This window comes from Sparus aurata, chromosome 24 (genome assembly GCF_900880675.1).
Source record: "Sparus aurata chromosome 24, fSpaAur1.1, whole genome shotgun sequence".
Classification (NCBI taxonomy): domain Eukaryota; kingdom Metazoa; phylum Chordata; class Actinopteri; order Spariformes; family Sparidae; genus Sparus; species Sparus aurata.
Genome location: NC_044210.1, coordinates 15,362,791 through 15,380,259, shown reverse-complemented (window position 1 = coordinate 15,380,259; position 17,469 = coordinate 15,362,791). Strand labels below are relative to the sequence as shown.

The following is a 17,469-nucleotide window of genomic DNA, read 5'->3' as shown; positions in this document are numbered from 1 at the left end:
TGGCAAACAAATATGACTGGAAAACTGGAAATTCACTCAACCCTTCTTGCCTTCATTCTTTTAGTTACTTCAGACAATAACTCAGAGCCTTACCGGCGATACGGTGAGCCACCAGTCCTTCCAAATTAAGCGTTTCCTCCTCTGCATCTTGTTCTCTAGTCAAAGATGAAGAAGATGTATCCTTGGGCTGTGGGGTGAGTGCGGGGAGAGGAGAGGAAGAGGCACTGTAGCCTTGATAGGGAGACGAACCCTGCAGATCCGGGGAGTGGGAAACCCCACTGCCTGGGTACGAGTTCACAGGCTTCCCTGGCACCTGCTGGTTGTAATTAGAGGAGGGGTCGTTGGGGTAGTGGTGGGCTGCTTGGCGTGTGTGGAGGTAGGGCTCTGGGGTATGTGTCGGGGTGGTGTTTTGGTGTTGGTAGCCGGTGTTGGTCCTCTGGGGAGAATACACCGGGGACTCCATAACGGGGCTCTGATTGGGCAGTGCTGAGACTCTCCCAGCCGGCCGCATGGGCTGATGAAGGGAGTTGTTGACAGACCCGGAGTTATTGTAACCGTGGATGGCAGAGTCTGCTTGGTAAGAGGGTCTTGCAAGGGTCTGGGAGAAGGGCACCTGGGATGAATTGAGGCTGTTCTCCCCGGGAGGTGCACTGTGGGACTTGGACATGTGGGAGTTGATCGGGTCCAGGTCAAGCATGAGCATGTTGAGTGCCTCGATGGACTGCTCGATGTCCCGCTGGGAGGCTGAGGTTGGGAAGTGGGGCAAGCTATGGGTTGACTGAAGAGGAGGGCCGAACGGATCATCTGGGAGGCTGTACTGGTGCCAGTTATTGAGGCCTCTTTGAACAGCCTCCCGGCTACTGGTGCTCCTCTCCGGAGCCCTGGGCATCAGTTTAGGGTTGGTCTCAGGGCTGCTGTTTGGGGGATTCCCAAAAGACTGTGACCGGTACATCCCTGCTCCGTTCTGGTAGTTGTTGTATCCCCCCTGTGGTGATGCAGAGTCCACAGACATCTCTTGCATCACCGTGGGAGTTCGTACTCCATGCACGGGCATCCCGCTCAACTTGTCTCCAAGAACACCTCTCTCAAGGTAAGGACCGTCGTTCTGCCTACTTATGGGCGCCTGTGATTGGTAGAAGTCACCTGGTGTTGCCTGGCCCTCCAGGGATGAAAGTGTGCCTAAGCTGTCCACACTGTTGCCCTCTTGACTGTTGGGCAGTTCGTCGTCAAGAATATCTGTCTCTCGCTCCTCTGTTGAAGGGGCGCCAACCAGCCTTGTGTGGCCCCCGTTGACATGCACTTGCGCTGGGACCAGGTGTCGGACACCTCCTCCTGGACTTGTGGACGTGGACAGGTAGGCTTGTCGGGTTGGTGCCTCGAGGCCACTCAGAAGCTGGTCGAGCTCTCTCTTCTCCTGTGGGCTGAGTGGCGGGTGGGTCGCTGCTGGGTTGTTGTGGTTCACAGCACTCTGTAAGGACTGGCTGTGCTCATCAGTACGATCAGTCTTGATGGATGCAGTCGAGTTCCCGGAGTCGCTGCTCACAGAGAGGGTGTGGTCAACGGCAGGGAGGGAGGCGTGGCCTGTCACAGGAAGGGTCTGGTCAGTGGTTTGAAGGGGGTGGTTGGGATGTCTCAATGGGTTCTCGGCATTTGTCAAGGGGTTTTCATGGACTGGGAGGCCATTGATGGTGACAACTCCTTCCAGGGAGTCTTTCTTGCGGACTCGAGCATAAAGGCTTCCATCAAGGGGACCCTGGGTGTGACCAACATCTGAAACAGATACAAAGAGACATTTTTAAATTAGTCTCATGTTTTTATGCAGTTCATACGGAAATAAAATGGATGTGTTTTTCTTTTTTGCGTGGCAGATGAGACAAAACCCTAACCCTAACCACAAAGACTGGTTTCCAATTATCAAATCCCATTTGCACGGGACAGGATCACTCACACCACCAGCACACTGACCCCCCTCTGCACCCGTTTTTCTTTTACCCTGAGGTGCAGCCTATAGCCCAGCCACCAGCAACACAGCTCCTTCCAACTCTATTAATAGCCAATTTGCATGGCTAAAGCTCCTGTCACGTTGCGTCAGTGCAGACCCACATGGTCTGACGTGAACCAGGGTGGGTCCTGTCCAAGACACTGAAACAGCTGGTCTGTGTGAGCCGAAGAGAGGAGCAGCACTGCCAGTTTGAAAGCCCAGAGCTGGACTGAGAGAGGACAAGCTGTCTTCCTAAAGTTGATTTCTGGCTGCTGAATCATGCCGGCAAAGTCAGACTGAGTGCCTGGAAGTTACACAATCAAAGTTTTGACAAGATTCTTTCACAGGAATGTGTCCTTATCAAAATATGGTCTGTTTTTTTTTTGTGTTTTTTTTAGTTTGCGGCATATGGGCATTATTTTTTTTAAAATGGAAGAAATTATTTTGGCGGGGTTGCGCTTCAAACGAAAGAATAAACTTCACCTTTCAAAACAAGAAAACTTTCAAAACAGTCTGTAAATGTTAAAAGACTTTTGGACACATACCGCCCCTTCCTGGCATTAGCAATCAAAAACATTAAAACTAATTGATATTCCTTGGACGAACAGCTCAGGAACGTGTTCTTTTTTAGAAATTCAGGTGCAAGCATGGTGATAAAATACCCCAAAATGTTACTATGTAACTATGTGGAAAAAAGACATAAACAGAAGTCAAGTCCGATACTGTAATTCACACAATGGGGGATACAATATGTGCCTCCATTATAACCCAAGGTACTACTCCAAACTTCCAAAGACACAACAATCACACGTGCAACAGCTCATTCTGTGGCAACACTTACTGTATGCTTACAAGAAGAAAATAATACACCAATGCTGGCTTCCCGGATCCGATATTCATTTGCAAAGGGATACACGACATATACATGACCACCGTGGCTGGCTCATATGTGGGATGTTCCAAATTGAGCGAACCCCGGGGGACAGATGGCGGATCACTCGGACCGCAGCTATTTCAAAACCCATGTCAACAACAACTCACAGGCACAGTAGCAGCAGGAATGGGAGGGCAGGCGAGGAAGTTGTAAACACAGTTTGTTCCTGTGGTTTGTTTTTAATGATGACACGGGGATTAACGTTACAGGAGTGAATGCAGTGGTTTAGTGCTTCATTTTGGTTTACTTTGGGAGAAGTTAGAAATTTGAGACAAAGGTCTAATTTACATTTTCAAAAATATGATTATTTTGAAGACAATATAAAGAAGGCGTTCTTCAAATCTGGATATTTGATTTCTGAACAACTTTCATTCTATTTCATTCTTAAAATTTGTCAAATCATAATTATATTTCTACCTAATGGCATCAAACATCCTTCTTACCTGTATTATTACTTCATTCTTCCCAAAACGATCAAGAAAGGATGGAATATTCCCTCGTTTTCAGCCAGTTATATAGAAATCAAAAAGCCAAACTTGAGTCTATACATCGTCCTTCAGTTGCCTCTCAGTGACTGAACTTTCTGCTTCTGAGCTTCTTCTTTCACTCTCTCTGTCCTCTCTGATTCATGTCCCCTCATCACACAACATGTGTTCTGCTGGAGCGAGGCAGGGCCGTACCACTGAGGCTGCCCAAAGGGGTGAGCTGGCAATCTGGGATGATCTTTGACTGTTCCCGGCAGCGGGGGAGGGACTCCACCACCACCAACACCACCACTACTTCCCAGCTGCACGTGAAGCAGCGTCGTCACAAATAAACTATAACTCCCACACCATCTGTCTGCCCGGGACAGTAGCCCTCTTGCCTGGTGATGTCATCAGAGGGGATCCCCTTACTCAGGATAACCCTTCCCATTAGTGTCTGAAAGTCGTACAAGGCAAAGTTTAATCTTTTTCCAGAGAAAGCTCTCACTACATGGCATAAATCCCCAAAGGCCTTAGTTTTTAGTTAATCTACAGTATTTCAAAACTTTTCACAGAACTGTGGTTTTAAATTTTCCACCAGCTGAGCTCCATCCGTCTTTGACTCTCTCTTTCGCGCTCACCTTTCAGAGAATAGGGAATACCCTTGTTCCAGTCCATAAAAGATGATCTTTCATTGACAAAAACGACTCAAGTTTGCCAGGGTAACACTTTTTCCAGCTGCTGGTTAACCCCATCCTGAGGTTAAATCAGGAGAGCGAACGCTGTTATTTGGCATGTCATGGCTCATCGAGGAAAGAAAGAAACAGACGGACTGAAAAATGCGAAAAGCAACATTTTTTGGGGTAAGAGGCCCTTCGACATTGCTGCGGTATGGTAACAGGGAACATTTTGATTTATTTAATATTTGTTGATTTGGTGCTGTTGCTAGGGATGTTGCCTTAATAGTCTCCACTGAATCACCGACCAAAGGAACCCACAAATCCAATCTTAAGCTGATCTTCCAAATCCAAATCATTCAAATCAGGAAAAAAATGAAGTTTTGTCAAGGTATGCCGACAGGATAAAGTTGAAACAGAAATGCCACAGGGGTGGCTGACTCACAGGTCAAGTGTGAATCTCTCCGGAGTGACTCTCACCTCCTTAAAGAGAGGCCTGTCAGTTTGGCACAATCCTCTTGACTTAGTAAAGGACGGAAGTGCAAAACAACGCTGGGCATGACGGGAACTTGCAAGGTCACAACCTTTACATTTGCCCCACACTCATGGCATGTGTGTATGCTGGGAGAAACGTGCTTGTCTGCAAAAAATCTGACCTGCTGAAGTGTCCTTGAGCAAGTCACTGAATCCCTAGCAGCTTCAGGAGGCGCTATTTCAGTTAATCCTGGACATGAAGGACTACAGAGATGAGTGCGAAAATGCAGGATGCACACAAACAATAAATTATTAATAAAATATGATGCTTCAGGTGTCAAAAATGGATCTTTTTATTTGATATACTGTAATAGAAATATGCTGCAAGTAAGTTTTTGTGCCTTTGTTTGATAGGACAGCTATAAATTTGACAGGAAAGAGGAAAGAGAGATGGGATGAAATGCAGAAAAGGACGAGAGGTTGGACTCAAACTCATGGTGCAGATGCTAACAATTGAGCTACTGGGCTGGCCCATATATGTAACAGTTTTAGACAGATTTAAAGCTAGCACTTCATTTTAGATGAAAACTGAGTCTTTTCTTACTTGCCAAGTTACTTCTTGCCATCTCACTTAAAGTCCACTCAGTAGCTGTTCTGGAGCTTTTGTCGGTCAAGTGCTCCAAACATCTACATTTCCATGGAAACCGGATAAACAACTGGATATCTGCTGGTTGCTAAACACAACGCAGTGCCAATATGGATACCTTGTGAAAGCATTAAGTGAATTTGGTTGTTTCTTGTTTTATTATGGTTGGCGTTTATCAGCTGTCTGAGCTTCCTTGAACATTTATTACCATCAAAACAGTTTGAGCAATACTGTCAAATTATAAGGCTATTATGGTATAATGGTACATGATGTAACGCTGCCATGAGGATGGAAATGGGTCCAACAAGTTATTGCTATATGGTTGATGATCAAAATAATACATATCTTAGATCTGACACAGTGATTCAGATATGATCCATGCATCATGACAAAACCAGTCATTATCATTCTGCATGGCACAAACAAGCGGCTCACCATCTGAATAGAACAAATAGCTTTCTTCTTATGTCAATAAATAGCTGCAGAAGACCTCAAATTAGATCGGCTGAGTCACAGAGGCTTGGCTAACACAAATGGCTAACAATTTGTTTCCTACTGCGGTAAATGAGTGTAACATGCCACCCTCTCTGAGGACCAAGCCGCATTCACCACCACTCTTTCACATATTCAGTAAAAGAGAATTTTGCTCATAAAGTACTAATGAGAAAACTAAATTTAGCATCCTAAAATGACCCTTCAATTGATTCAGAACTTATATAAGTCTCTCTGACACACACACCTGTCCATTCTCTGTATTCTCTCATGTGACAGGTTCTTTCCTCTCTCGTGAAAGTGCCAGAGGCATTGCTCATACAGCGCTGCACACAAACACAGCACCTGCCTCTTGGCTATATCCTCTTAAGTGTTCACTTGAGTGTTTCATTGCCACATCGCAGCCTTGGAGGCCATTAAAAACCCATTTAAACACCTGTGGCCAATGGTTTATTATAAATAGACAATGTGCTACAACCACTGTTATTGCTTCGCCAAATGCACCGCATGGGATGTGGATTATATACATAGTTATTACATTAGAGATTAACAAACACGTTGTCGACACACCTGTAAAGTAGTGAGAACATGCTGGACACTGTAGCTGAATGTTTTCCGTGTACACATACATTATAAATTAGTCCCTGGGTTCTTGGTGAATGAAACTGTGTAAGTTTAGGACTGATGCATGTGGTCAGAAGTGGGACAAGAATCACAACCGAGGAGGTAGAAAACACATTAGGCGTTTCACAATCCTTTAATTGCACAGGTTTAACCAACCAAAATAACTTTATCTTTTTAGTAATTTATTCTAACTTTGAGGTCCACAAGTTGTGTCATTCCCAGCTCGTCAAATACTGACTGATATTTCCTAATTTGGAACTATATGGACCAAAACTACTAATGCTGATTTCCCCAGGGATTACGTAAAGGGGTTCCTCAGGGCCCTGTTCTTGAGCCACTTCTGCTTTCCTTACAAGTTCATACTTTGGATTTGTTTGCTAAATGATACTATTTTACATGTTATGACAACATCTTAAAGGTCTGCTTTGTAAAAAAAGATGATTTTTGAGTCTCACTGACACTTTGGTATTGTAGGTCAGGTTAGTCAAAGTTGGGAATGAGACTCAAAAATCTACTTTCTCACAATTTGGTTCTTTAATTCTTGGCAATATCCATTGTAAAAGATATTTTCACCAATTCATCTCATATTATGTCACAGTAACTTCTAAAGTCTTGGCATTCTGGAACTGACACCTATTTATCCTAAATTCCTTTTTTTGGGTGTGTTTTTCCTTTAGATCATCTTATTGGCTGCTAGTTTCCAAGGCTGGTGGAAACTTCATGACGGGCTTGCCACCCTTATAGAGGACACGATGACCTTATAAAATATTTAAAGGGCCAACCTCATTTTTACAAAATGCAGACACATATAAATATAGAAACATACCGTAACGTTTACACATAATTCAGCGGTGGTCCTATGGTGTCTCTCATTGACGTTGGAAATGATCGTTTCATTGGATACGGTGTATGATTTCTTGTAAATGTATAAATGCATATTTGCACACACATGCACACATGACATCTACAGTAAGGGCTATTTAGAGTTGGAGGGTTGACCCATGCCAGAAAGGTCTTTTGGGAGTTGGAAGAAGGTCCATGGGTTAGGGGGAAACTGGGTGGGCAAGAGAGCTGTAAAACGCTGAGGTTTGGAAAAGTGAGGCACCCTGTTTTATAGAGGGTGAAGAGGGCAAGGATGAAAAGAACCATTTGTTCTCCACGGCTCGTTAAAGACAAACCAAAACAATGCTAAACTTGAACTTGAAGGAACAGGATGAGAATGGTGCAGATAAATCAAGACTTCAGATAACATTAAGAATGTTCTTGGAAGACGCAGAGTAAAAGAAGATACATTAAGAATAAAGTGGAAGATTTATTGGATGTAACGAGTTCTAATGATGTTTTTTTGCTGTAGTTAAAATTTTGACAAACTCTTGATCGACCAATAAATGCTTGTTTGGACTTTTGACATCACATCAAAGTAACTCACTCAACTTCCTTCTTTTCAAATGATCTCAAGGGAAAAGGTTTAACCATCAGTGAGATTTAAACAGGTTCAGATGGATATGTTTCCCAGTGTGAGCCAAGGTAACTTTATCTTGTTGTGGCTTTGTGCGTTTCTGCTGCAAACTGCCCTTTCATCATGTGGAACGACATCTTTGAGCTGGTTGGAGACTGTTAGACGTACAATTATACACACTGACATGCAGTGGCAGGCATGGCTCTGTCAGCGAGCCATCGGGTATCTCGCAGCAGGATGCGACATTCACCTTCACAGCTTTCAGATCACTGTTACGCCTGACTGTCTGCGTGCCAGCAGTGGGTGACTGGGCTTGACTGACAACTGACTGACTAGTCTTAAAGACCTGTGAGGGATACTGCAAAAATACCCTCGTTAAGCCGCTCATTTCAGCACTTGGTCTTAAAAGCTTCCTATTACTGAAACAGTTTTTTTCATCCAGCACAAATACATTTCTTTTCCATTTGTTTCTCAACAAAAAAAACAACAAAAGACATATTTCTCACGTCATACAAAGATATATGTCAAGGCTGAAAACAGGCGTCTCAGGTTGGACGCGTTTTGCAGCAGTGCATGAAAGAGTAAGAAAGACATCCTCATAAGGGATGATGTGACAGTCCATCAGTGAAAAAGGTGTCATGGTTGGTGTATCAGTGACTGGCACAAGGAAAACTGTCGCGGTTTTATATTTGCCATGTCTGCCTCTGAGTCCATCCATCACCCAGTGTCCAGCTGTCACCGTTTGAGGTAACGTGACGTGACTGTATCAGTGTCGGTCCCCTAGATTGCTTTCAGGATGATGTCATCCATCCGCCTGTCTGTCATCCGAGCGACTGTCATAAAAAGCGATCTGTCTGACTGTCTCCATGTCTGACTGACATCCAGCTACACTCCGCGTCTGATTCATGTCGCCCCCCTTTCTCTCTGTCATATCAGATCTTCAGCTGGGTTGAGTTTGCAATAGATTTTTGGTGAGGTTAGAATTATTGTCTGCGCTGAATTGATGACAGGAGACAGAATTCAGCTAATATAATTTGATATATAGTGATAAGAATATTTAATTTGCAAAATCACTTTAAAAGGTTAAAGGCACCCTTTGGAGCTTTTGACCACTAGTGGTGCTAAAGAGTTGGATGGTGTTAATGTAAAAAGAAATGTAGCAGCGTGCCAACAAAAGCGAGGAAGAAGAAGACTGCAACGGGCACGTAACTCATGAATATATTATTTAGGACTGGATACGGCAACGCCACTATAGGCCACTCACGTTATTACAGCGAAAAATTCCCCTGCAACCAGTCTGTGATTTAAGAGGGAATTATCAAAATTGAGCCCAACTTTTGAGCTAGCATCCTTCTCTATTCCCCTTAACTTACCTAAAGGCGGACCTGCACCTGGACCAAGATGTTGTCCTATCTGAACCCTGATCCTAACTGCTAACTTATTGAGAATTATTACATATTGACGGGAAGGTAGCCTTGTTGGCACTGACGGACCAGGACACTCACTGGCCACATAACCAGGAACTAAATCCAGTAGCTAGAAACTTTGTTGGTATATGCGCCTGGCGACAAACTCTCATTGGACTGAATAGGCACCATGAGTGATTCTGGGATCCTCTTCTAAATAAAAAAGATTGTCTTTGTTTTCAAGAAAAGGAACCTTTATTAGATATCGATATATTAGATAAGGTGTCGTCTTCTTCATCCGTCGAAATCTTTACAATCTGATATCAAATGCGCCTCAAACTAATGCACTGATTATGGGTTCAACAGTCCATATTTTCTCAAACGTAATTCGTCAAGTACATGGTTAAAAGAGCCGTATATTGGAACCAAACGTGTGCTTGAGCCCGAAAATATCAGTTTGATATCAGCTCAAAACCTCAGGGGGTCGAGTTGGCATCTTTTGCTTATGAACAAGACCAAGATTACACCACCAGTGTGTCATAAAATCGCCTCGGCAGGATCACGTCAGGCGAACTCTCTGGCCTGAGTGTCTGCCTCTGTCTCCACGTCTGGCTGTCTCCTGACTGGCGGCTTGGTTATCTGTGCATCTGTCTTTCAAGAGAGGATTAGTAGCTGTCATAAAAGTTTGTCTGCCAGCTTTCAACCTAGATGTCCGTCTGTCAACTCCGTCTCTTTGAGAGCTTTAGGGTGTCACAACTCTCAGAGACGACAACCTTTTACCTACTGTAAGTGCTGTGCTTCAATCTAAGTGTTCAACAGTTACAGTAACAATCCAACGCATTCGGATATTAACAGCTGTATTAATGACAAATTTGTATTTCTTACGAATAAATTCCCGGGCAACTTTGGAAGAACAAAGTCAACAAAACAGTCACTCGAACTTATTTCCTCTCACAGTTTTTCAGAAGAAGTTTGACAGACACTTTTAGAGAAGTACAAATGAGGTTGAGTTAACTGAAATCAATAAGGCGCTCATAGAAAAAGACAAAGGCAGAGCAGCCAACAGGCCTTAGGAGACAGAGATAAATCCATATGTAGACATCTCGACAGACAGTAGGAGAAAGGAGGCATTAAGAGATGAGGACTGGCTCAGCGGGGTTTCCACGGCTGGGATTTGAACCTGCTGCTGCAGCTCACTGTGCTGTCAGCACGACGTCTAACTAGAAGCATGATGTGCTTGTGCAAGACACACACAAGGTGCACTGGAAATACCTGACCGCTCGCCCCATTTCTGCAGACTTCAGACAAATGTCCCTTTTACGAAGAGTTATAAACACGTCGTTTTTTTCACAATGACGGCTGGACACCGAGATCTTGATTTGGAAATGCATCAACTAGTGATGTAATTGAACTGGAGTAAATCTTTTCTCAGACATCAACTTAAAGATCCAGTTTGATAGAAAATTGAGTATTGAGCCACATTCCCAATGACGCCTTGGGCTCCAAACTCATCAAATTTGAATTCTTTGGGTTTGCCAACTTGTCAAATACAGATGCTTTTGGATGGTGGTTGACCAGATGTACAATCACCCCTGCAAAATCAACTTTCTTGCAAATTGGACCTTCAAGATGCTTGTTTCGAGGTTGTTTCTACCAGAAGTTCCCTCTATTACAAGGATATCTCATATTTTCAAGTGTTCCCTTATGTTGTCTTGCAGCAACCACAGAGAAACAGACACAAATACGTAAAATATATACACATATCAATACACCAACAAACTTAAAGTTGCAGCCTTTCAAATACTGTCTCCAGGAAACCTTCCAACATGTACTCTTGTCCCAGTTCGAGCTCTCTGGAGCTCACACGAAGTTACCAACCAAAGCTCCCTAATAGTTTTGGTGTACCCAAATTGCAGCCCGCTCATAAAATGTTCCGCACACAAATTGCTCGCTGCATGACTCATTTTATGCCATATAGGTGCCAAACACACAGGATGCAACAGTGTTGACATGGAAACGTAATAAACAGACAAACAGACTCTTGTGTGTGGGACCAAGTGAACAAAAAGTCTTGTCGTTTCGTATGGACGGAGGGACGTTTTAGAGGGCAAAACCTGCATCATTTTGCCAAGAAACCATTTGACAACTGCCATATTTTTAGCACAATTTAATAAAACCTGAATTTACTGCATGCTGGAGGCGTTCACACATGGATATTTGAAATGAACATGTTTTTATTTTGTAAGGAAGGTTACCATTAGTAATCTGAAGGACTCACCAACCAGTGCTGTTTAGTTGCTCTCCGTCTCCCTTTCGATTTTACTTCATTCCGTAATCTCTCCGTCCGTTCCCTTTCTCTTTCATTCAAACTTCACCAACATACAAAAAAAAACCTCTACGCTTTGGCAGAAGTCTGGTCGTCTCTGCTCCTCTCTGCCTCTCTGCGCCTGCCTCTCTATCTCTGTCGCTCTGTCTGCCTCTATCCAGCTATTCCAGACATGTTTCAGGGCTCAGCCCCAGCCAAATATGGGAGGTGGGCGGTAAACAAGGAAGACTGGGCCCGCTGCCCTACTGTACACCACACACACTGGAACACACACACTTATTCTCCTGTGGCGAAACACTACGTTTAGTGGTCGTTCTCAAGAGAACATTATATTCCTTGAACGCGCACTTCATTCAATATAGCAGCTCGTAGCCTTGTAATGAAATATACGTGAGAGTATTTGAGTTTAAGTGGTCGCTTTAGTACTTTTTATGACTTTTTGTCAAATTGGAAACATTACAGAACATCTGCTTGATGTGCTGAAGATGCTGCAGGAAGCATTTGTGAACACAAGCATTCAGTTTTAGTGTTTTCAATCGTTATACTTTTGGGTTAAGGACCACAAACAGTTGAGCTCTTTCCATTCTCGCACAAAGTTATGTTGTTAGTGTGGCTGTTTTTTCAAATTGGGCAAAATATCCTCCGACCTTCATCCTTGGCATCTCATCAAATGTTTAGTTTCTTGCTTTAAATCAACAAAACAGCTAGAAGTGATATTCATAATCGTCCACTGTGACGTTTTAGAAAGAACAATGCCATTTTGTGCCATGAAGCTTTAGGAATTCAGAAAAAATGGACATTGTGTCGATTCCAAAATGATCCGTGCGTCATTTCTTTAAAAAAACGCAGGTTTGTCGTTGCTCTTTGGCTGCTCGCTGGCCCCAACGGTGGCCTTCTGACTGCTTTGACCTCCGGGGTCGACAGCTGCCACCACACAGCGGGGCTATTAGTGGAGCAAAGGCGAGCCAACAAACACAAGGTGCGCTTCACACACACTCACGCACACTTAAACATACCACGTAAAAATAAAAAAACGTGAAAGACCTGAACAAATGTGTAGGTTTATGGGCATAAACAGACGCCCGTATAGTGCAAAAATACTGTATAACAGCTGGACAAACCTTCGCACTCACACCTCGGCGACTGCCTAAGTGCAACACTCAACCCAAATACCTCCTGTTAAAGAAAGCTAAGGACGCCTCTCCTCGCGTTCCCCGTGAGTATGAAATGCACACAACTCTAAGCCGCCTAATCCCGCCGACCCTTTTAAGACACCCATCTTTCGCTGAGTCCTCTCGACGGGGTTTCCAAGGTCGCCGGACTCTGTTAAAAACGGCGTCAGGATGAGTTGCCCCCGAGCCCCCGGAGGATGAATCATTTGTTTAACACCCAGACAAATAAACAAGTCTGGATTCCCCAAATGATACCTGATGAGTGATTAGTGTCCACTGTACCGCCGCGGGTAAAAATAGGGCACTCCGTCATCGGGCTTATCGGCGTCATTCATGTGGCATCGCCCAAATGTGTATTTGACACCTGATTAACATTCTCTCACTGCCTATTAATAATCTTTAATGCATATCTTTTTTCCCAGTTTTTCGCAGTTTATTCACATCAACGACAACAACGTAAGTATTTTTTGCCGTAATAAAACTTCTGCTGATGGTTATTTTGCTGAATCTCTTTCTGGCGATCTTCTTAATACAAGTAAAATCTGCTTTATTCGTCGTCTGTTCCCGCCTCATAAAAACAGAGACTGTGTTCCCGCACGGGCTTCCCCCGAAACGCTCAGATTCTCACGTCCAAGTGCAAGAGCGACGGCCGCAATTAGAGAAATGAACAAACTGGCCGAGAGCTTTTCTTTCTGCTGAGTGCTGAGAACGCCGACCGCCGCCAATTCAATTAGGATCAAACTTGCAATCCTGGCGATTCCCGCTGACCTTCTTGCAACACAGCAATTACCGCAACGGTTCTCGGGGGATGTTCATAAAAATGAAATGGGTCTTTGCAAAGCCGTAAAAAAAAAAAAAAAAGAGAGAGAGAGAGAGAGAGAGAGAAAAAGATCCCATATATAAAAAGTGGATGCAGCAGCCGTGCGATGGCTGCCAAGTTCTGACTCAACGGAGGGTGAGTGCGTCCTCCTGTTGTCTCAGATTAACAGCAGTAATAATGCATCTCATCATCACTGAGAGGGAAACAGTCTTAAAAAGTCTGAGACAGGATACTTTATGAAGTCATCAATGCTCGTTTGACAAATGATCCTGTAATGATTGCTTACTGATCGCATTTACTCATTCAGAGACAAACTATGGTAATAATAGCCGAATATAAAGAAAGTCCAAATGCTACTTGACTTTGTAACGTTTCTGCCTCCTCTGCAACTGATTTCTTTCTGCATAACTTCTCAAAATCAGTGACAAATGGTAGAAACAGCCCAGAGGCCAGATTTAAAGGCTTTTGGAGAGTTTCCAGGCGGCGTTAGTGGCAGCGAAACCAGACGCTTTTGAAGAGGCGTCCCGCCAATATCCAGCTGTGTTTGTGGCAACAGCACTGGATGTTTTTCACAAGATGTCGGGACAGTTTCCAGATATTTTTGATGGGACGTCAGGAAGGTTTCCAGCCGTGTTAGTGGCAACAAAACTGGACATTTTTGACATTTTTTGACGGTTTCCAGCTGTGTTGGTGGCAACAAAACTGGATGTTTTTCCCAAAACTTCAGGATATGACGAGCCACCGGGACCATTTCCAACCAAGTTAGCAGCAACAAAACCCCTGACGGCAGCTGCAATGAACTAGACATTCTATATTTTGGGTATTTGGCTTTGATTCCTTGCACTGACATGTCTGAGGATAACTGAATAGGTAGGAGACATGATACAGGGTGCCCAGATTTCAAATTCCTGAACTCCTGGTACAGAAGCAGGATCTAGGAGTGGATGGAGGTGGGTTTGTGGGACTTGCCGGTTGGGGGCTTCTCAGGTTACAACCCCCCTGGAGAGGGGGGTAGCCAGTAGCAGGGTGACTGACGCCCCCCTATTTCTGCAGCGGCTATTTAAAGGACTAATTGACAGGCCTCGGGGGGGAGGGGGACTAGGAAGGAGGGTTTGGGGGCATGCATGGGCAGCTCAGAGATGTTGGGTTGAGAGGTGGAGAGGTGAGCGACAAGGAAAAAGACTTGTCTTCAATGCAGAGAGAGATCTCAACTTGTGGTGGCGACAGACAACTTTCATTTATGTGCAGTGATTCTTTTGACTTCTTCTTCCAACTAAAATTGGACAGCATGTGAGTCTGACAGTATCTATCAGTAACTGTGGATGAGTGGAGACAACCCATCCATCACACTGTGTGGACATACCGTGCTCGCCGTCCACGGCATCCTCACAGCGCTGGTTGAAGCTCTCGTACGAGTCCCAGCGGATCAGGTGGTCCTGGGTGTTGTAGTCCACAGAAACGCTCGGCCCGTTCTCCAGGTGGCCCAGGCCTGAGGAGCACATGGCATGATGGGTAATGGAGTCCCCCAACTGAGCGTCATATCAGCAGTGTCATTCCAAATGCAAATGTCCATAATGTTGGAATTTACGCCAACAGAATAGATCGACTAATAGATAAAAATCTCATTGCTACTGTTCAGAAAATTGTCATGGTTGCCAATACATCAGGTTTGACACTGAATATATCCATTTTCACACACATATACTGTACATTTAGGAGTTTACCTCTGATTTTTTCCGGCCCATATGAGAAAACAAACTCCACCTTCCCGTATTCTGGGAACCTCTCATCTGTAGACACACATGGTGTAAAGACTTTGTAAAATGATGGACACATTACGGTGACAATCACAGATCACACTTTGATTTCAGCTCAACAAACTTCCAAAAAACACATTTAAATACATGAATTTGTATTCATTTTGAATATAAACAAGTGCAAAAAACAATATTGCAAAACTGGACTGGTTAACATGTTTCATGCTGATTCAATTTATTTTACTTCAAACTTCCAACTACAACACACAGGAAGAAGTTCAGCTACAGCAAAGCTACTGGACGGAGAAATCAGGTTTGGCTAAGGAAAGCTGCTTAGAAAAAGTAGTTTACTGCAAAAAACACTTGTTCACAGGCCTAAAAATATGCTTCTATGTTCAAGTGTTCCTCTCCTCTTCTCTCCTGGCTCAACATTTGTTTGTAGTCTTAGTATTAAAATCCACAAACATGGCCAAAAAAGTATTCTGAATACTTGAATCGCTCGGCAACTGTTAATGTAACTGAACGACCACAGGGATAATTTAATTCCATGTCGTTTGCTAATGACTGCTGAGTTTTTGCCCTCACCACCAGAGGACCCTGTTTACTATAAAAAATATGAAGAGCAGGAAGTAACAGAGAGAACTTTTCCATACTGGAAACCAGTATTCCCAGTGAAAACCAGCTCAAAACTGCTGCAGTGACAACTTTTAGAGAAAGAAACTGTTGCTGGAATGTTTGTATCCATTTATCTGAACTTGTCTGAGCTTTAAATACAGTTTTTTAATTCTTATAATCACACAATGATAAAAGGCACCAACACCCACCCGGAGGATTGTTACCTTTGAAGGTATCATCCAGCTCGTTTTTCCCGAAAACCACCCCGAGGTCGTGGATGGCGCAGGTGTGGAACTGCACCCTGAACACCACATCTCTGGTTGGGTTTCTGAAGCGCTTGTGGTAACACTTCAACTGTGGACAGGAGAGGGAGAGACGGGTCTTCAAAGATCAATACATCAATTGAGTCCAGCAATATTGCTCATGTTCAATTAGTTTCTAAAATCTTACCAGGATGTCTCCCTTCAGAAGCAGGCCGGGCTCGATTGTGATGCAGATACTGGTGTTGCTGTCTCCTTGAACATTGCTGTAGGAATAACAACAGTGATGTCTTGTTCAAATTGAAAACCTGGATTCACTTAAGTATCATCTTTGCCCTGGATTCACACACAAACTACACTGAAACTGGAATAAGAGTGTCCATACTATATTCCTGACGTATAGACTGGTTGCATTGCCTGGTAGATCTTCAGGAAAGGACGGCAGCCTGTGAGGGGAAAGACACAAGGAAAGTAAAATATTTTGCAGAAAAGATAGTGTTCTAAGTGTTGGCTGAAGAAGATACTCACCACCTTTGGACTCAAAGTTGGGAATGCCGTGCATGATGACGTGATGCAGGAACAGAGGCTTGTTGTTTATCTTTATGTGTCCAGAGAGGAGGCCGTTGAAGTATTGCACATACCTGCAGAGGAAGGAAAGTAAGTCTGTTAAAGTCTTTTTAATGAACCGACCGTCTTGCAGGAGATGCTGAACAAGGATTAGTGTTTAATGTACTTCATTTCATTTTGTATTAACAGAGAATGATACAAGACACAACAGACGGCAGTCAAACTTGAGGCTTTTCCACTAACGAGGAATGGTTGATGCACCTAACTTTGAACCGTTGGAGCATTTCAAACAAAAATTTCGGGGGCTTGGATCCCGAAAAGTTGGTCCCTATTGCTGGAATCAAAATATAGCAGGTTTGTCCAATGTGAAACACCATCTGTTGATGACACATCCTTGGCTGTAAAACCTTAACTTGAACTGGTTCAAAAACCTCCAACTTAAAGCTCCCGTTGACTCATCATATGCTAATGTTTTGCAATCTGAGAGCCTCAGAATTTGATGAGTTGGGAATAAGAGTCATATATCCACAATCTGACCAACAGGAGCTTCAGAACAAGTAAAAAGACAACAGTGTTTATCAAAGATTTAGCAATCCGGTTTTGTGATTAAGGTGCCGACCATGAACCACAACAACGCCAAAATCAATCTGATGAACGACCTCAGTTTCATGCTATTCCCCGTCTTTCATGACCCATCTTTTCTGTGATCTCTATCCCTAACCTAACCCTAACCCATCTATCAAAGGCTTTAAAAAACTGCCAACTTGCAGGCGGGTAAAGGGAATAAAACTAATG

At 43.7% G+C, this 17,469-nt stretch overlaps 1 protein-coding gene across 10 annotated transcripts in view; it reads right to left on the bottom strand.

The window, feature by feature from the left end:
* Positions 1 to 17,469, bottom strand: part of tns1a (tensin 1a) — a 94,068-nt gene that overhangs the window by 15,599 nt on the left and 61,000 nt on the right. For 8 of the 10 annotated variants that reach the window (XM_030409517.1, XM_030409519.1, XM_030409516.1 and 5 more), the window contains 7 exons: positions 16,636 to 16,748; positions 16,493 to 16,553; positions 16,298 to 16,373; positions 16,057 to 16,201; positions 15,200 to 15,265; positions 14,839 to 14,964; positions 94 to 1,770 (listed from right to left, as the gene is read on the bottom strand). In XM_030409517.1, the coding sequence (XP_030265377.1) occupies positions 94 to 1,770; positions 14,839 to 14,964; positions 15,200 to 15,265; positions 16,057 to 16,201; positions 16,298 to 16,373; positions 16,493 to 16,553; positions 16,636 to 16,748 (2,264 nt within the window). The remainder of the gene's footprint in view (positions 1 to 93; positions 1,771 to 14,838; positions 14,965 to 15,199; positions 15,266 to 16,056; positions 16,202 to 16,297; positions 16,374 to 16,492; positions 16,554 to 16,635; positions 16,749 to 17,469) is intronic. The other 2 variants (XM_030409522.1, XM_030409514.1) reach the window with 1 other exon arrangement.